This window comes from Scyliorhinus torazame, chromosome 1 (assembly GCF_047496885.1).
Source record: "Scyliorhinus torazame isolate Kashiwa2021f chromosome 1, sScyTor2.1, whole genome shotgun sequence".
NCBI classification, from domain to species: Eukaryota; Metazoa; Chordata; class Chondrichthyes; order Carcharhiniformes; family Scyliorhinidae; genus Scyliorhinus; species Scyliorhinus torazame.
This window is the reverse complement of record NC_092707.1, coordinates 365,755,255-365,769,710: the sequence shown is the minus strand read 5'-3', so window position 1 is coordinate 365,769,710 and position 14,456 is coordinate 365,755,255. Positions and strand designations below refer to the sequence as shown.

The 14,456-nt window shown below is 47.1% G+C and overlaps 1 protein-coding gene across 3 annotated transcripts in view; it reads left to right on the top strand.

The window, feature by feature from the left end:
• Window positions 1-14,456, top strand: part of fbxo11b (F-box protein 11b) — a 215,976-nt gene that overhangs the window by 63,276 nt on the left and 138,244 nt on the right. For all 3 annotated transcript variants that reach the window (XR_011948202.1, XM_072511187.1, XM_072511178.1), the window contains exon 2: window positions 3,465-3,592. Coding sequence is in view for 2 of the 3 variants with exons in the window: in XM_072511187.1 (XP_072367288.1) it covers window positions 3,465-3,592 (128 nt within the window). In the remaining variant the exon portion in view is untranslated. The remainder of the gene's footprint in view (window positions 1-3,464; window positions 3,593-14,456) is intronic.

The window sequence follows — 14,456 nt, the reverse complement described above, 5'->3', positions numbered from 1 at the left end:
CACAAGGACTGTTCCTAGTCTGGGGACACAAGAAACACCTCTGTGATTGGCTGTTTTTTACTGGAGCTCTGAAAAAACTGTCTTCCAGGGGCCCTATTCCTTACCTTGTAAAATATGTTGTTCACTACCCCAAAGATGAAGGTAGCAAAATAAAAGGTAAAATCAGCAGATATAGGAAAAAAATATGAAATTTGCCACAAGAACTGCCGGCTGGAGCATCTATACTCTCTCTCGCTTGACCAGTATCAGAAATCTCCCGTTTCTACATTTGAAGAGGCTTCATGTTCCAGTGATGCAACCAACCTAACTTGCCAGTTGATTAGGGTAGCTGTCAGATGAGGACTTAAACTATTTCGAAGTTGCCTATGTTTTATCTGCCAACCATATTTTCTTCCAAGAGTCTTGTGATCAAGTTCATAGCACTTCATGCTTCAAGTACATCAGTACCAAGACTGCCACTCCAGATTCCACTCCAGGCACCTTTTTGATAAAACTTGACTGCACTGACATATAGCGTGCCTCTGCTGCTTGACAGCAACTGTGTCCCAGTGGCAATCCCCGTTGCACAATTTCTGTGTACGAGTATCAGTGAGCTTGGCTATTGCCAAGAAAAAGCTTGCACACTAGTTGGTACTGCATTTGGAAGAAAATGTGCCATTTTCAAATTTGGTAATAGTTCTTCAGAATTATTGTGTAGATATACCTGGGAAGATGCAATTTGTTGGGGTGGCCTCTCCCTGGAATTTCACTAGTGGTAATTTAAGCAAGTGGGTATTTTAGGAGTGTTATTTTTGAATTATGGGGAAAGTTCCAAATTTAAGAGAAGCAGGTTTGGTCTTTTTGAGTTAAAATTAATTGCAACTAAAAGCTTTTAAAAATTCAGTCTTTGAATTTTGGCCTTTTCATAGCTTTGTTTTATTTATGATTTTTGTTTTGTTTGTGATTTTTGTATATCCATTACCAGCAATGCACATTCTGTTTTCAGCTGAAAATAACATACCCGATGACTTTGAATCACGGCTGATCTTTTTGTCAATCATTAATCATTATTCTAATGTTCACCTGGCCAGCCTTCCATGCTTTTTCCTCCACAAACATGAACTCATTCAAAGCTTTACTGCCTGTCTCCGAGGTCGCACCACGTCTCCATTCATCAGTCATCCCTGTGCTTGCGGCTGTGCAATAGCTCCTGGGCTGGCAAAACCTTATTTAAAACTTTCACCCTTGTGAGAATTGGCCTTGAACTCCACAGCTCTCATGTTAGCATTCCTCTAATTCTGGCCTCTTGTGCAATCCCACTTTTAATCGCGCCACTGTTGTTGGTTGTGCCTTCTGCCCTCATCTCTGGAATTTCGCCCCTAGATTTCTCAGCTTCTGTTTTTCCCCTTTTCCCTCATTTAAGTTGCTCTTTAAAATTCACCATTTTGGTCCTGTCCAAAAAATACCTGTGGCTCAGTGTCAAATTTTACTTGTACTCTGGGATGTTCCATTGCATTAAATGTGCTATGTAAATAGAAGCTGTTTTTTTTCACATTTTCAATTCTCAGGATTGTTGCATGAAGAGAGATTGGGTCGACCATGTCTGTATTCACTGGAATTTAGAAAGCGAGAGGATCTTATTGCAATGTATAAAATTCAGACAGGGCAGGACAGGCTGTACAGGGTTGTTGTTTCCTCTGGCTGGTGGGGTGTTCTGGAACAAGGGGTCACATTCTCAAGGTAAAGGGTAGACCAGTGATTTTCAAACTTTTTTTCCGGGCACCCATTTATACCTACCGGCTGAACTTGACAACCCGCGCCGGCTTACCTTCGCGACCCGCGCCGGCCGACCTTCGCGGCCCACGCCGGCCGACCTTGTTTGCTGCTGACAAAATGGAGGAATCGCAATCTTATTCAAAGCATGTGATGTTGACGTTCGGGGGGTGGGGCGACCGACTCTCTGCCTCCCTTCAGGCAGGAAGATTAGACCGAATTTAAAAAAAAAAAAAAAAAATTCTGCGATTGTGCAGGCTCAGAGGGCTTAATCCTATTCTCTATCTTTCCTGTCCTCTATACTGTGGTTGAAATGCTAAAATCATAATGTGCTGCACCAGTTATTCCAGGAGGATCTACTTTTACACCCAGGTTTTCTTGTCTCCTTTGACCTTCCCCTCTCCTGTCTCAGGTACTCTGTCTTTCCTCTCTCTCTCTCTCTCTCTCTCTCTCTCTCTTTCTCCCCTTTCCTTAACTCGAATCATCACTACTCCTTCACTGTTCTATTGTCCTGCCATCATTGGTTTGAATCCTTCTTGAGTAAGCATGCAGCTATCCTCTGCTACCATTCAACATTATCAACAAGATTTATCAAGACTTCCATTGCTGCTTTCTTTCAAGCAGTGACCTCCACTTTTCTGTCTTCCTCCTGTCCTTTAGTGCAACATGTCACCCCCACCATTGGGTGGCCCCATCCTCTGCATCTTTCTTTCCATCTCTGCCTTTTTTGAATTCTACTTCAGACCAAGCTTCCCGTTATCCCTATGAATATTTCTATGTATGACGATCTTCCTTTCTTGATTTGTTAAGGAAGGCTTCTATTCAAGAATCAATAATGCAGGTTGTAAGATTGAATTGTATTCATCAAATCATAGAACAGTTCAGGGGAGAATTCTGCCCATTAAGTCTGTGCCAGCTTTTCTGATGCAGTTTGGCTCTTTTCCCCATTGCCCTACAATTTTCCCCAAAGAAGTTGCCGAACGGCTGCCACCTCCGGATGAACCCTAACATTGACCCTCTCAGGGCGAACTTGATTTTCTCCAGACAGAGAAAGCTAGCCATGTCAGTTAGCCAGGTCTCTGACTTCGGGGGCTTTGAGTCCCTCCAACCTAATAATATCCGTCTCTGTGCTACAAGGGAAGCAAAGGCCAGAACGCCTGCCTCTTTCTCCGCCTGGATTCCCGGGTCTTCCCACACTGCGAAAATCGCCAACTCTGGACTCGGTGCCACATGACATTCGCAAACCCCTGCCAGAATCCCCTAAGCTTCGGGCATGCCCAGAATATATGGACGTGGTTCGTCCGTTCCAAATCCGCACACCTTGCGCACCTATTTTCTATCCCAAAGAACACCTATCTTCGACCCCCCAAAGAAAACCTTTCATGATTTTAAACAGCCCACCATATATCTACCCTAGCTTCAGCCTTCCCATGTAACTGTAATCCCTCATCACTTCTGTTCTCTTTCCCAAGTCTTCATGTCCAGAGTGGTGTCCAAAATTGATGCTTTATTCACCTGGGCTTAAACTCATGGTTTACTGGGTAGTTTTTCTTTTTGTTAGGAGAGATCATTAAAATGTTTGTAGAATCTTTGTTTTGGTGAATTGTATAATGGAGCTGATTGATATCTTTATGAAGTTCTTTGAAGAATGTAAAACCCCCAGCTTACATGCTTTCTGTAAGACCCAATTCTTTTTATCTCTTCATTCATAGATGAGGATGTCCCTGCAGACATGATTGCAGAAGAATCCGGACCTGGTGCACAAAACAGCCCATACCAGCTGCGGAGAAAGTCACTACTATCGAAACGGACAGCTTATCCTACAAAGAATAGTATGGAGGTGAGTAACGTCACAGCTTTAAGAAAATGTTTTAATGTCCATTCCATCATGAAAAGTATATATGCCTTTTTTTCTGTGGAAGCATGGCCAATACAATGACTGTATTAACAGTTCCCATTTTGTTACTGACCAGATAATGGAGTTGTTCTTGTAGGGTGAGATGGACATTGTTTGTCTTGTGTACCATGTATTTGGGTTAATTTTGTATGAGGGAATTAATGCCCTCGCGATGGAGGTTTGCTGACGTGAGCATTGGATGTTGATACGTACAGTCATTAGATTTAAAGCAGTATGTTTTGTTGATAGGAAAATAATCATGTCATGACTATTTAATTTCAGCAGCATATACTATTTCTTTACATTGTTAGTTTTTGAAAAGAATAGATCTAATGACTCAAATTAGCAGACTCCAAATAAGTGGATTAGATTTTGATCACGTAAAATAAATTTAGCCTTCCCAATTTTTTTTGTTCCAATTAGCGTGACCCCTGCGCACCTTTGGGTTGTGGGAGTGAGACCCACACAAACATGGTGAGAATGTGCAAACTCCACAGTGACCCAGGGCTGGGATCGAACCCGGGTTCTCACTGCCATGAGGCAGTAGTGCTAACCACTGTGCCACCCAATTAGATTTTGATCTAATAGAACTTTAACTGCTTTGGAAATAATTCTGATGCAAAGATACCATCTGGGAAAAAAAATCAGTGTTTGGAAAGTGTATATTTTGGAATTACAGCAGCTATCTATTTGGAAAGTTGCAATTTTGGCTTAAGTGTCTATTCAAATCTCCCATCTGCAGCTCTGCAAGAACTTTCTGTACCCCAGAGGGTTGTGGACGCTCCGTTCCCATCATTGATTATATTTAAGGCTGGAATAAATGGATTGTTGCGGTCTCCGGAATCAAGGGATATGAGAAGTGGGTAGGAAGGCAGAGTTGAAACTCAAGATTAGCTCATTTGTATTGAATGGTGGAGCAGGTTTGGTAGGCTGTTTGGTCTACTCCTGCTGCTACCTCTCCTATTTTCTGACTTGATAAATTCTGTTTTGGAGACCGAGGATTTTGCATGAAATACTTTGGTGCCTGGAGCATTGTATTCCTCCTATGAATTTCAAAGGCTGGAATTAAAGTTGCAAATGTATTGCATCAAGTGGATGAAAACTATTCTGTTTGGGATTAAGTATTGTGCATACACTGTAGGCTACACCTTGAAAATGTTCAGCTTTTTGTGAAGACAACGTTGGATGCTGTGGTAGTTTAAAACTCTGCATATGAGGGAGGTCGGTGGCGTTGTGTTTCATGAGATCTTTAATATTTCTAAGGGACATCTAAAATTCACTTCAAACGTGACTAATTTGTCTGTTTCAACCCTTGTCTGTAATTCCCTGCCCCTGAAATAAATGTCTTCTCATTAACTTATTAATTTTGTTTCGTTAATTATTTTATAAAACATTTTAAAATTTGATTTTTAATATTTTAAATGTACAAAAATAAACCCCAACCTCCATCCTGCAACACCCAAGTACCTCAAAACAACACGCATGCGCGCGCGCGCACACACCAAGATGCTGACCTCCACCCCCAACAGGACCTGCCTGCAAGCAATCAGTGAGGCAAAGGCCAGAACATAGTCCCACTCCCATCTGCAGCTCCGGCAAGTCCGGCACCCCAAATAAGGCCCCCAGGGGACTGGGTTCCAAATCCACATGCAGGATCGCTGACATGACCTGTTAACCGCCCCTCTAGAAATCCGGCTCCCTACTCCCAACCCCTCAGTTAGCATTCGCCGCCCAATAATACAATAGGTTTGGGCGGGCCAACCCCCCTGACTGCCGCCCTTTCTGAAGCACCATCTTCCGGATCTTTGCTACCATACCTGCCCAGGCAAACTACAAAATTGTTCCACTCACATAGAATACTATCGGCAAAAAGACCGGTAGGCACTGAAATAAAAATTGTGCTAAGATATTTATCTTTACCTCCTGCACCCAGCCTGCCAATGATCGTGGCAGGCTGTCCCATCTCCACAAATCCACCTTGACTCTATCCACCAGGCACGTGAAATTCAATTTATGAAGCTGGGCCCAGTCTCGAGCCGCCTGCATCCCCAAGTACCTACATTGAATAGTTGCCACCCGAAACGGCAACAGCCCCAAGTCAGCTCCCGCCCCGGAGAAGACACCAAAAACCAATCCACCTTTTCCAGATTCAGCTTAAAACATGAAAAAGTTAGGAATCTCCTGAGCAGCCCAATTATATCCCCCACCATGGACCTGGGTTGGAGAAGTGCAACCACAAATCATCGGCATACAAAGACACCCTGTGCTCCACACCTCCCTCACTATCCCCCTCTGCTTATCTGAGCACCTCAGCGAATGGCCAAGGGCTCTAGCGCCAGTGCAAACAGGAGGGGGGATATGGGGCACCTCTGCCTCGTTCCCCTATGTAACTGAAAATACCCCGAATTCACCTCATTCGTGCGCACTCTCTCCTTTGGTTCCCTCTATAAGAATATAACCCATGCCACAAACTTAGGCCCAAATCAAACCTCTCCAACAACACAAACAAGTAGCTGCCCGCTACTTGGTCAAATGCCTTCTTCGTGTCCAGCGCCACCATCACCTCCGGCTCCCTCCCTTCTGACGATGAGAGCACAACGGTTAACAAATGCTGCACATTCAAAGGCAACTGCCTACCCTTTAAGAACCCTGTCTGATCTTCCCCAATCACCAAAGGGGGGAGGCACTCTTCCAACTTAAGCGCCAATACCTTGGCAAGAGTCTTAGCATCCACATTTAGCAGAGATATTGGCCTATGTGATCCACACTCCACCAGGTCCTTATCCTTTTTTTAGCAACAGCGAAATGGATGCTAGTCCCATTGACTCCAGGAGTGCCCCCTTAGCCACCACGTTCTCAAACTTCTCCAACAGGTGCCTGCCTGTCCAAAAACATTTTATAATAATTCCACGGAACCCAGCCAGCCCCGGTGCTGTACCCGTTTGCATCTTTCCTATCGCCACTCTAACCTCCTCAATCCCCACTGGTTCCTCCAACCCACTCCTCTCCTACTCTAGGACACGCCAAACCCCTTGTATCCGACTCGTACCCCGGGGGCTTCGACCTGTACAACATTTTATAAAACTCCTCAAATGTCTTGTTCACCTCTGGCGCAGCCACCACCAGCTCCCCTCCCGGCCCAGCATCCCGGGCTGCACGATCTCTCGCCCGGCCGCCTGTCGGCGAAGCTAGCCTGCCAACAAGTGACCGGTCTTCTCCCCATACTCCTAATACTACCCACTTCGCCCGCCTTACCGCTTTCCCAGTAGACAAAATGTCAAACTGTGCCGGCAATTCCTTTCTACTCACCAGAAGTTCCGAGTAGGATCCTCCGCATTCTGCCCATCCACTTCCAAGATTTCCCCTACCTGACGCTCCTCTCATGCTTTCCTACCGACCTGAGCCTTAAACAAGATGATCTCGCCCCTTACCATTGCCTTCAACCCCTCCCAAACCACCAGTGAGACCTCCCCCATTCCTATTGAAACCCACATAGTCATCAATCACCTTCCCCAGCTTTACACACACATTCGGATCCACCAGCAGCTCCACATCCAACCTCCACGCCGGCCTCTGCAGGCCCCTTTCTCCAGAACCACTTATACCAAGTATGGAGCATGATACGAAATAAGAATCACCGAATATTCAGCTTTCCTCACAACAACGACTTCCCCATAATAAAGAAGTCAACCTTGAGTACACATTATGCACCAGCTAAAAGAAGGAAGACTCCCTACTGCCTCGATGCAAAAACTGCCATGGATCCACTCCTCCCTGGATGCAGAAACCACTGTGGATCCACTCCCCTTCCCCAAGGCAGACAACGAGTGCAGCTTAGATCCATCTGCCTTTCGATTCAACACTGCACTTAACTGATGCGCATCCAAATTCGGTATGGCATCCACCATCCTTTTCATAAACCCTACATCATCCCAATTCGGGGCATACATGCTGACCAACACCACCGACCTCTACCCTCCAAAGCTCCCGTTACTATAATGCAGCTGCCCCCCTGGTCTGCCACCACCATCTCTTTCTGAAACCTCACGCTTTTGTATCGCTCCCCCCCCCCCCCCCGCCGCCGGCCCTGCTATCGAAGCCCGAGTGAAACACCTGACACACAGCCCTTCCGAAGCCTCACCTGGTCCTTCACCCTCATTGGTCTCCTGCCACAGCACCACGTCGGCTCTCAAACTCTTCAAATGTAAGAAGATTCTCACTCGCTTCACCGGTCCACCCAACCCCCGCATGTTACCATTCGGACTGGGGATCTCTCCTCTTCCTGCTCCCCTATCAGTCATGTTAGTCATGTTCCCCGGCCCCACCCAGCGAGCAGGACTCAACCCTGCCCCTAGTCACCGTCAACCAGCTACCCTCCCGCTCCCTCCCAGAAGCCCTTGAGTTACTCCCTCTCAAAACCATTTCTCTCTGCATACTCCCCACCCACCGTTCACACCTCCCAGGCCCATCAAAACCTGTCCACACAGGCTCCCACAGCCCCCCCCCCCCCCCCCCCCCCCCCCCCCCCCCCCCCCCCCCACTAGCCAACTTGCGTTTGCGAGCGAGGTGGCCCCTGCCAGAGCCCCCTCTCCCCACATGCTCAATACAAAAAAAAACATGAAAGGCCCCCACACCCAGTCATAGAATCATAGAAATTACAGTGCAGATGGAGGCCATTCGGCTCATCAAGTCTATACCATCCCTTGGAAAGAGCACCCTACCTAAGCCTATACCTCCGCCCTATACCCACACCTCCACCCAATCCCCGTAACTCCACCTAACCTTTTTTGAACACCAAGGGCAATTTAGCCTAGCCAATCCACTTAACCTGCACATCTTTGGACTGTGGGAGGAAACCGGAGCACCCGAAGGAAACCCCCGCAGACACTGGGAGAACGTGCAGACTCTGCACAGACAGTGATCCAAGCTGGGAATCGAACCTGGGACCCTGGAGCTGTGAAGCAACTGTGCTGACTACTGTGCTACCGTGCTGTCCTTCCAAACAACCCAACATCATCGACCCCCAAAGGGAAATAAACCCCAACATATTACCCCAACGTCCCAGTACCATCCCCTCCCACCACAACGTAAGAAAAAACGAAGTCCAAACTCAGTTCAGTCCCAGTTCTTCAGCCTTCATGAACTCCTCTGCCGTCTGAAAGTAATAGTCCCTGGAGTTATGCATAACACTCAACTTCGCTGGGTAGACTGCCCCAGACCGCACATTATTTTTGTATAACACTGTCTTTGCCCTGTTAAAGACTGCCGACAGCTTGCCAGCTCCACTGTGAGTTCTTGGTATATACGAATACCTCTGGCGTTCCACCTCCCCTCTCGATTCTGTTTCACCCATTTCAGCACCTTCATGTAGTAGCTAAGAAGTAGCTTGGTGGTTCTTTTGCTTCGGCTGGAGTGACTTGTAACCCCAATCAATCTCAAAGAGGAATGCGTCGTCCTCCTCCATCCCCAACAACTTGGTAAACATCCCGAAAAGTACCGTTGGCCTCTGGCCCACCAGCCCCTCGGGCAGTCCCGCGACCCGGAGATTCTGTCGCCATGACCTGTTCTCCAAGTCCTCCACTTGAGTTCTCAGCCCTTTGTTGCTTTCCTCCACCCTCCTCAGCTCTTCTATAGATGTGAACTGGTCGCTGTGCCGTGACGATGCCTTCTCCGCCCCCATCAAAACCTCTCCTTGCTCCTGCACCGCCGCCAACGTCTTTCCAAGAGCCTTCTTTATCGGGGCCATCGTCCATCAGGTGTTTGAGCGAGGCCATCGTCTCCTTCCCATGCTGCTCAAAATGCTTGGTGAACTGCAGCTCAAGCTCCGCTGCCATCACATCAGCCAGCGTGTCCACCGTAATGGGTGCAGCCCCACCCAGCGAGCTTGCTCCCGCCATCTTTCCACCAACAGAATTCTGGACCAAACTCAAGCTCTCTGCTGGACTATCGCTCGCTTCTTTTCGTCCTGCATTTTTCCGTTGGGATTTTGATATCCTTTAGTTACCACAACTTGTCTGCCGATCAATAATATGAAATTTCGCCCCAAATCTGGGTGAAAAGGCCAAAAAGTGAGCTCCGGCAGGAGCCACCCAACGTGTGACCTCCACCTACATGTCGCCACCGGAAGATCCTGTTTGATAGAATCATAGAATCCCCGTGTCTGCGTGGGTTTCCTCCGGGTGCTCCGGTTTCTTCCCACAATCCAAAGATGTGCAGGTTAGGTGGGTTGACCCTGCTAAATTGCTCCTTAGTGCCCAAAATGCTTACGTGGATTGGGTTGGGGCTTGGAGGGCTTGGACCTAGGTAGGTTGCTCTTTCCAAGGGTCAGTGCAGACTTGATGGGCTGAGTGGCCTCCTGCGCTGTAGGAATTCTATGAAAGTGATTGGCAAAAGAAGCATGAGGTGAAGAGGAAACCATTTTAAAGCAGAGCTGTTAGTTGAAATGCACTGCCAGAAAGGCTGGTGGAATCAGATTTAATAATTTTCAAATTGGAACTGAATAAATAAGGGGAATGATTACAAAGCTGTGGGGAAGAAGCAGGGGAGTGGTCCTCATTGGATAGATCTCTTAAAGCGACAGCACAGACATGATGAGATGAGTGGTCTCCTGTTATTCTATAACATGCATTGTTTATGCTGCTAAAATGGCATGCTTCACCTTCTTTCTATTCAATAGAAGACTAAGTGTCGATGCATCCTGTAACCTAACGACCTTTTGGGATTTCGAAGTTGGTGTACAGATTTTCAGTGAATCTTAACACCGCTGGTTTCAAGCAGAGCAAATGCCATAATAGTCAGTGGAACTCTGACGAAGATTCTGGGGTACCTGAGAGTTTGAAGTATAAATTGTGATCATTTGAAATTTGGCATTTTTGCATTTTGTCCTGATGAGTGCAAAATAAAGAGCTTTGACAACATGTCTCTGCAATCTTATTCTGTTTTGTTTGTGTACCACTGTCCTAAAGATTTCATTTCATTATAGGTTACTGTTGCAGTCTACATGTACATCACTCAGTGCCCCCCCCCCCCCCCCCCCCCCACTTCAAAAAGATGCATCTCAGAAATCCTGTCCAATGAACAAAATCCACGATTGGTGCTTGTTATTTATCAATGTTGAATAGAATTGCATACCAACAACTTGCATTTTTTACTTCAATGTAATAAACATCCCGAAGTACTTGGCAGCAGTGTTGCAAAACACAATTTGCAGAGCTACTTACAGATGTCAGGAATGGTGACCAAAGATTTGGCCAAAAAGCCACTAAGAAATGTCAGAAGAGGCTTGAGATGTAGGATTGAATGAGGAATATCTTCAAGGAGAAGAAAGAGATAGCGAGGCCAAGACATTAAAGGGGCAGAATTGCAGAGTTTAGAGCCAAGGCAGTTAAAGGCATGACGGCCAGTGGAGTGATGCAAATTGGAGGACAGCATTGGACAAGTGCAGAAGAGTTTTCATTACTATGCCATATAACTCCATGTCACATTTTTGTCTAACATAGGTCCCGTGGAGCACCTAGTGCTGTTTAATTCATTAAATATGTCAAATAAATACAGGTTATTGCTGGAAGCTGTTACTGGGAAAGGGTGAGGCCGTAGAAGGAATTGAACACAAGGATGACTAAGTTTTTGAAGCATTGTTGGGTGGATAGCCAACGTAACGTGCTTTTGGGAGGGGTGAATCGTTAACAAATAATGGCTTTGGTATATCCAATCTTTATTCGAGGAATTTATGGCTCATCCAGGATTGGATGTTGAAGAAAAGGTTTGACAGCCCAGGTAATAGTTTTTTTAAAAATAAACATTTTATTGAGGTTTTTTTTGGTATTATAACAAAATAAACAATGTGCATGAAACTATAAACATAGTGTAAAAGCCATTTCCCTCCCTTACAGGTCCCACCTTTATTAACCCCCTACTCTAAGCTAAACTAACCTCCCCCTTTTCCTGACGATTAATTTTCCGCGAAGAAGCCGACGAACGGTTGCCACCTCCGGGCGAACCAGCCCAAGTAATAGTTGTTGAGAGAGGTGGAGCTGGGTGTTGCCATCTTAAATAATCTTTATTGTCACAAGTAGGCTTACATTAACACTGCAATGAGGTTGCTGTGAAAATCCCCGAGTCGCCACACTCGGGCCTGTTCGGGTACACTGAGGGAGAATTCAGAATGTCCAATCCACCTAACAAGCACATCTTTTGGGACTTGCGGGAGGAAACTGGAGCACCCGGTGGAAACCCGCACAGGCACTGGGAAAACGTGCAGACTCCGCACAGACAGTGACCCAAGTCAGGAATTGAACCTGGGACCCTGGCACTATGAAGCAACAGTGCTAACCACTGTGCCACCGTGCCAATATAGAACCTGACATTGTAGAGGGGCAGCAAATAGTTGTGAAATAGGTGGCAAAGGATGGATTCAGAAGTAACTGCGTTGGCAGGAAGCAGAACCATGAGTCTTGAGCAATGCCTGGTTAAGCAGGAATAGAAACAGACGAGGGCAGTCATACAACTGGATAATGGAGGAGGGTATGAGTAGGATGATCTGTTCAACCAGCACAAAGGCTGCAAAGAGATGGAGAAAGGTGAGGCGGTATGAGGATGCTATTTAGATTTTGGGGAGTTTTATGTATTGTGGCGGGGCTGGAAATCCCACAAAATGGGCTTGGATTTGGAAGACAACCACACATTTGGGGATTTTGTATCGGAATGGGAGTTTTTGCAAGGATAACAAGAGTCCAGGTTAGTTTTTTTGCAAGGGGGCATTGGTGATTAATTTGAAAAGAAGTGATATAGTGCCTGAGGAGAGGGAGAAGTTCACAATGTCAGTTAGCATGAGGACATGGAGGAAAGGTGGGTGATTTTAATTTGTGGAAATGGGATTGAGGGGGCAGGATTCTGTAGCTTAGAAGGCATGAGGGGAGATCAGAGTGAACAAGAGAAAGGTGCTGGTTTAGGTGATTATGACGGGATTTTGGGAACCTTGCTTTAGTAGACATAGGAAATGAAGGGATGGTTTGTCATTTTGACACAGTCTGAGAGTTCCTCATACTTTAAACCATCTTGCAAAATAGATTAGCCATCAAATAGCAGGATAATTGTTATTGTCTTGAAACTTCAGTGCTCTGACAATTCCTACTGGTTGACTGGAAACGGGCGAAATTCTCCCCCAACGGCGCGATGTCCGCTGACTGGCGCCAAAAACGGCGCCAACCAGACGGGCATCGCGCCGGCCCAAAGGTGCGGAATGCTCCGCATCTTTGGGGGCCGAGCCCCAACATTGAGGGGCTAGGCCGGCGCCGGAGGGATTTCCGCCCCGCCAGCTGGCGGAAAAGGCGTTTGTTGCCCTGTCAGCTGGCAGAAATGGCGTTTGGTGCCCCGCCAGCTGGCGCGGAAATGCGGCGCTTGCGCGGGAGCGTCAGCGGCTGCCGACAGTTTCCCGCGCATGCGCAGTGGGGAGAGTCTCTTCCGCCTCCGCCATGGTGGAGGCCGTGGCGGAGGCAGAAGGGAAAGAGTGCCCCCACGGCACAGGCCCGCCCGCGGATCGGTGGGCCCTGATCGCGGGCCAGGCCACCGTGGGGGCACCCCCCGGGGTCAGATCGCCCCGCGCCCCCCCAGGACCCCGGAGCCCGCCCACGCCGCCTGGTCCCGCCGGTAAATACCAGCTTTGATTTACGCCGGTGGGACAGGCAATTTCTGAGCGGGACTTCGGCCCATCCAGGCCGGAGAATTGAGGGGGGGGTCCCGCCAACCGGCGCGGCCCGATTCCCGCCCCCGCCCAATCTCCGGTACCGGAGACTTCGGCGGGGGAGGGGGCAGGATTCACGGCGGCCAACGGCCATTCTCCGACCCGGCGGGGGGGGTCGGAGAATGACGCCCCAGATGTTTCAATCTTTTAAAGATTTGGACACTGGAATGCTACTTGGCACATGAACTAATTGAACGTGAAATTTTAGGAGCATGCCATTTGGCTCTCTTGATCATAAAAGGAAAATTAATTGTACCTCATTTGTTATGTCTTTAATTCTTTGAATTAAATTCAATTTCCCTGTAAAGTTTTTTTTTCCTCTAATGTCTCTAACTTTAAATGTTTGTCCATTGTCTTTTTCATGGTGTTGCTGCCTTCTCAAGAATGGAATTATGATTACATCACAAAGCCGTTCATGTAGATTGGTGACATATATTTTGTCTGAACTGAGGATGGCCTTCTGCACTGTAGGATTTCTATGAATCTATGATCACGGATTTCCTGACGACGTAGGGGTGCCCACAATGGGAAACCCCATTGGCCGGCTGCCAAGACGAAGAATCCCGCTGCCGGCGGGTGCGGCGGGACGGAGAATCCCGCTAACTGTTCTTTGCATGCATCCTGAAATGCATACCCCACTTTGACCACAATTATTACATTTATGCCAACCTGTCATTTATGCCAACCTGTCTACCTTGGGATGGGAAAGATCGTCCATTAATATTGTACTGTTCAGTGATTAGTAGTTTTCCCCTCCATCTTGACCCCAGGAGCATGCAATGGGTAGATTGAGTATAAAAGTCAGTAAATCTTGCTGTAACTGTTCATGGCATTGGTGAGAACTACATAGGTTTTGGGCTCCTTACTTATGGAGGGATATACATGCAGTGGAGGCCTTTCAGGGAAAGTTCATTAAATTGATTCCTGGGGTAGAGGGATTGTCTTATAAGGAAAGCTTGAGAAGGTTGGACCTATACCGTGAGAAGGTCAGACCAGCCTTGTCGAATGGCAGAGCAGGCTTGAGGGTCAACTGGCCTACTTCTGTTTTTATGTACTGTTTCAGTT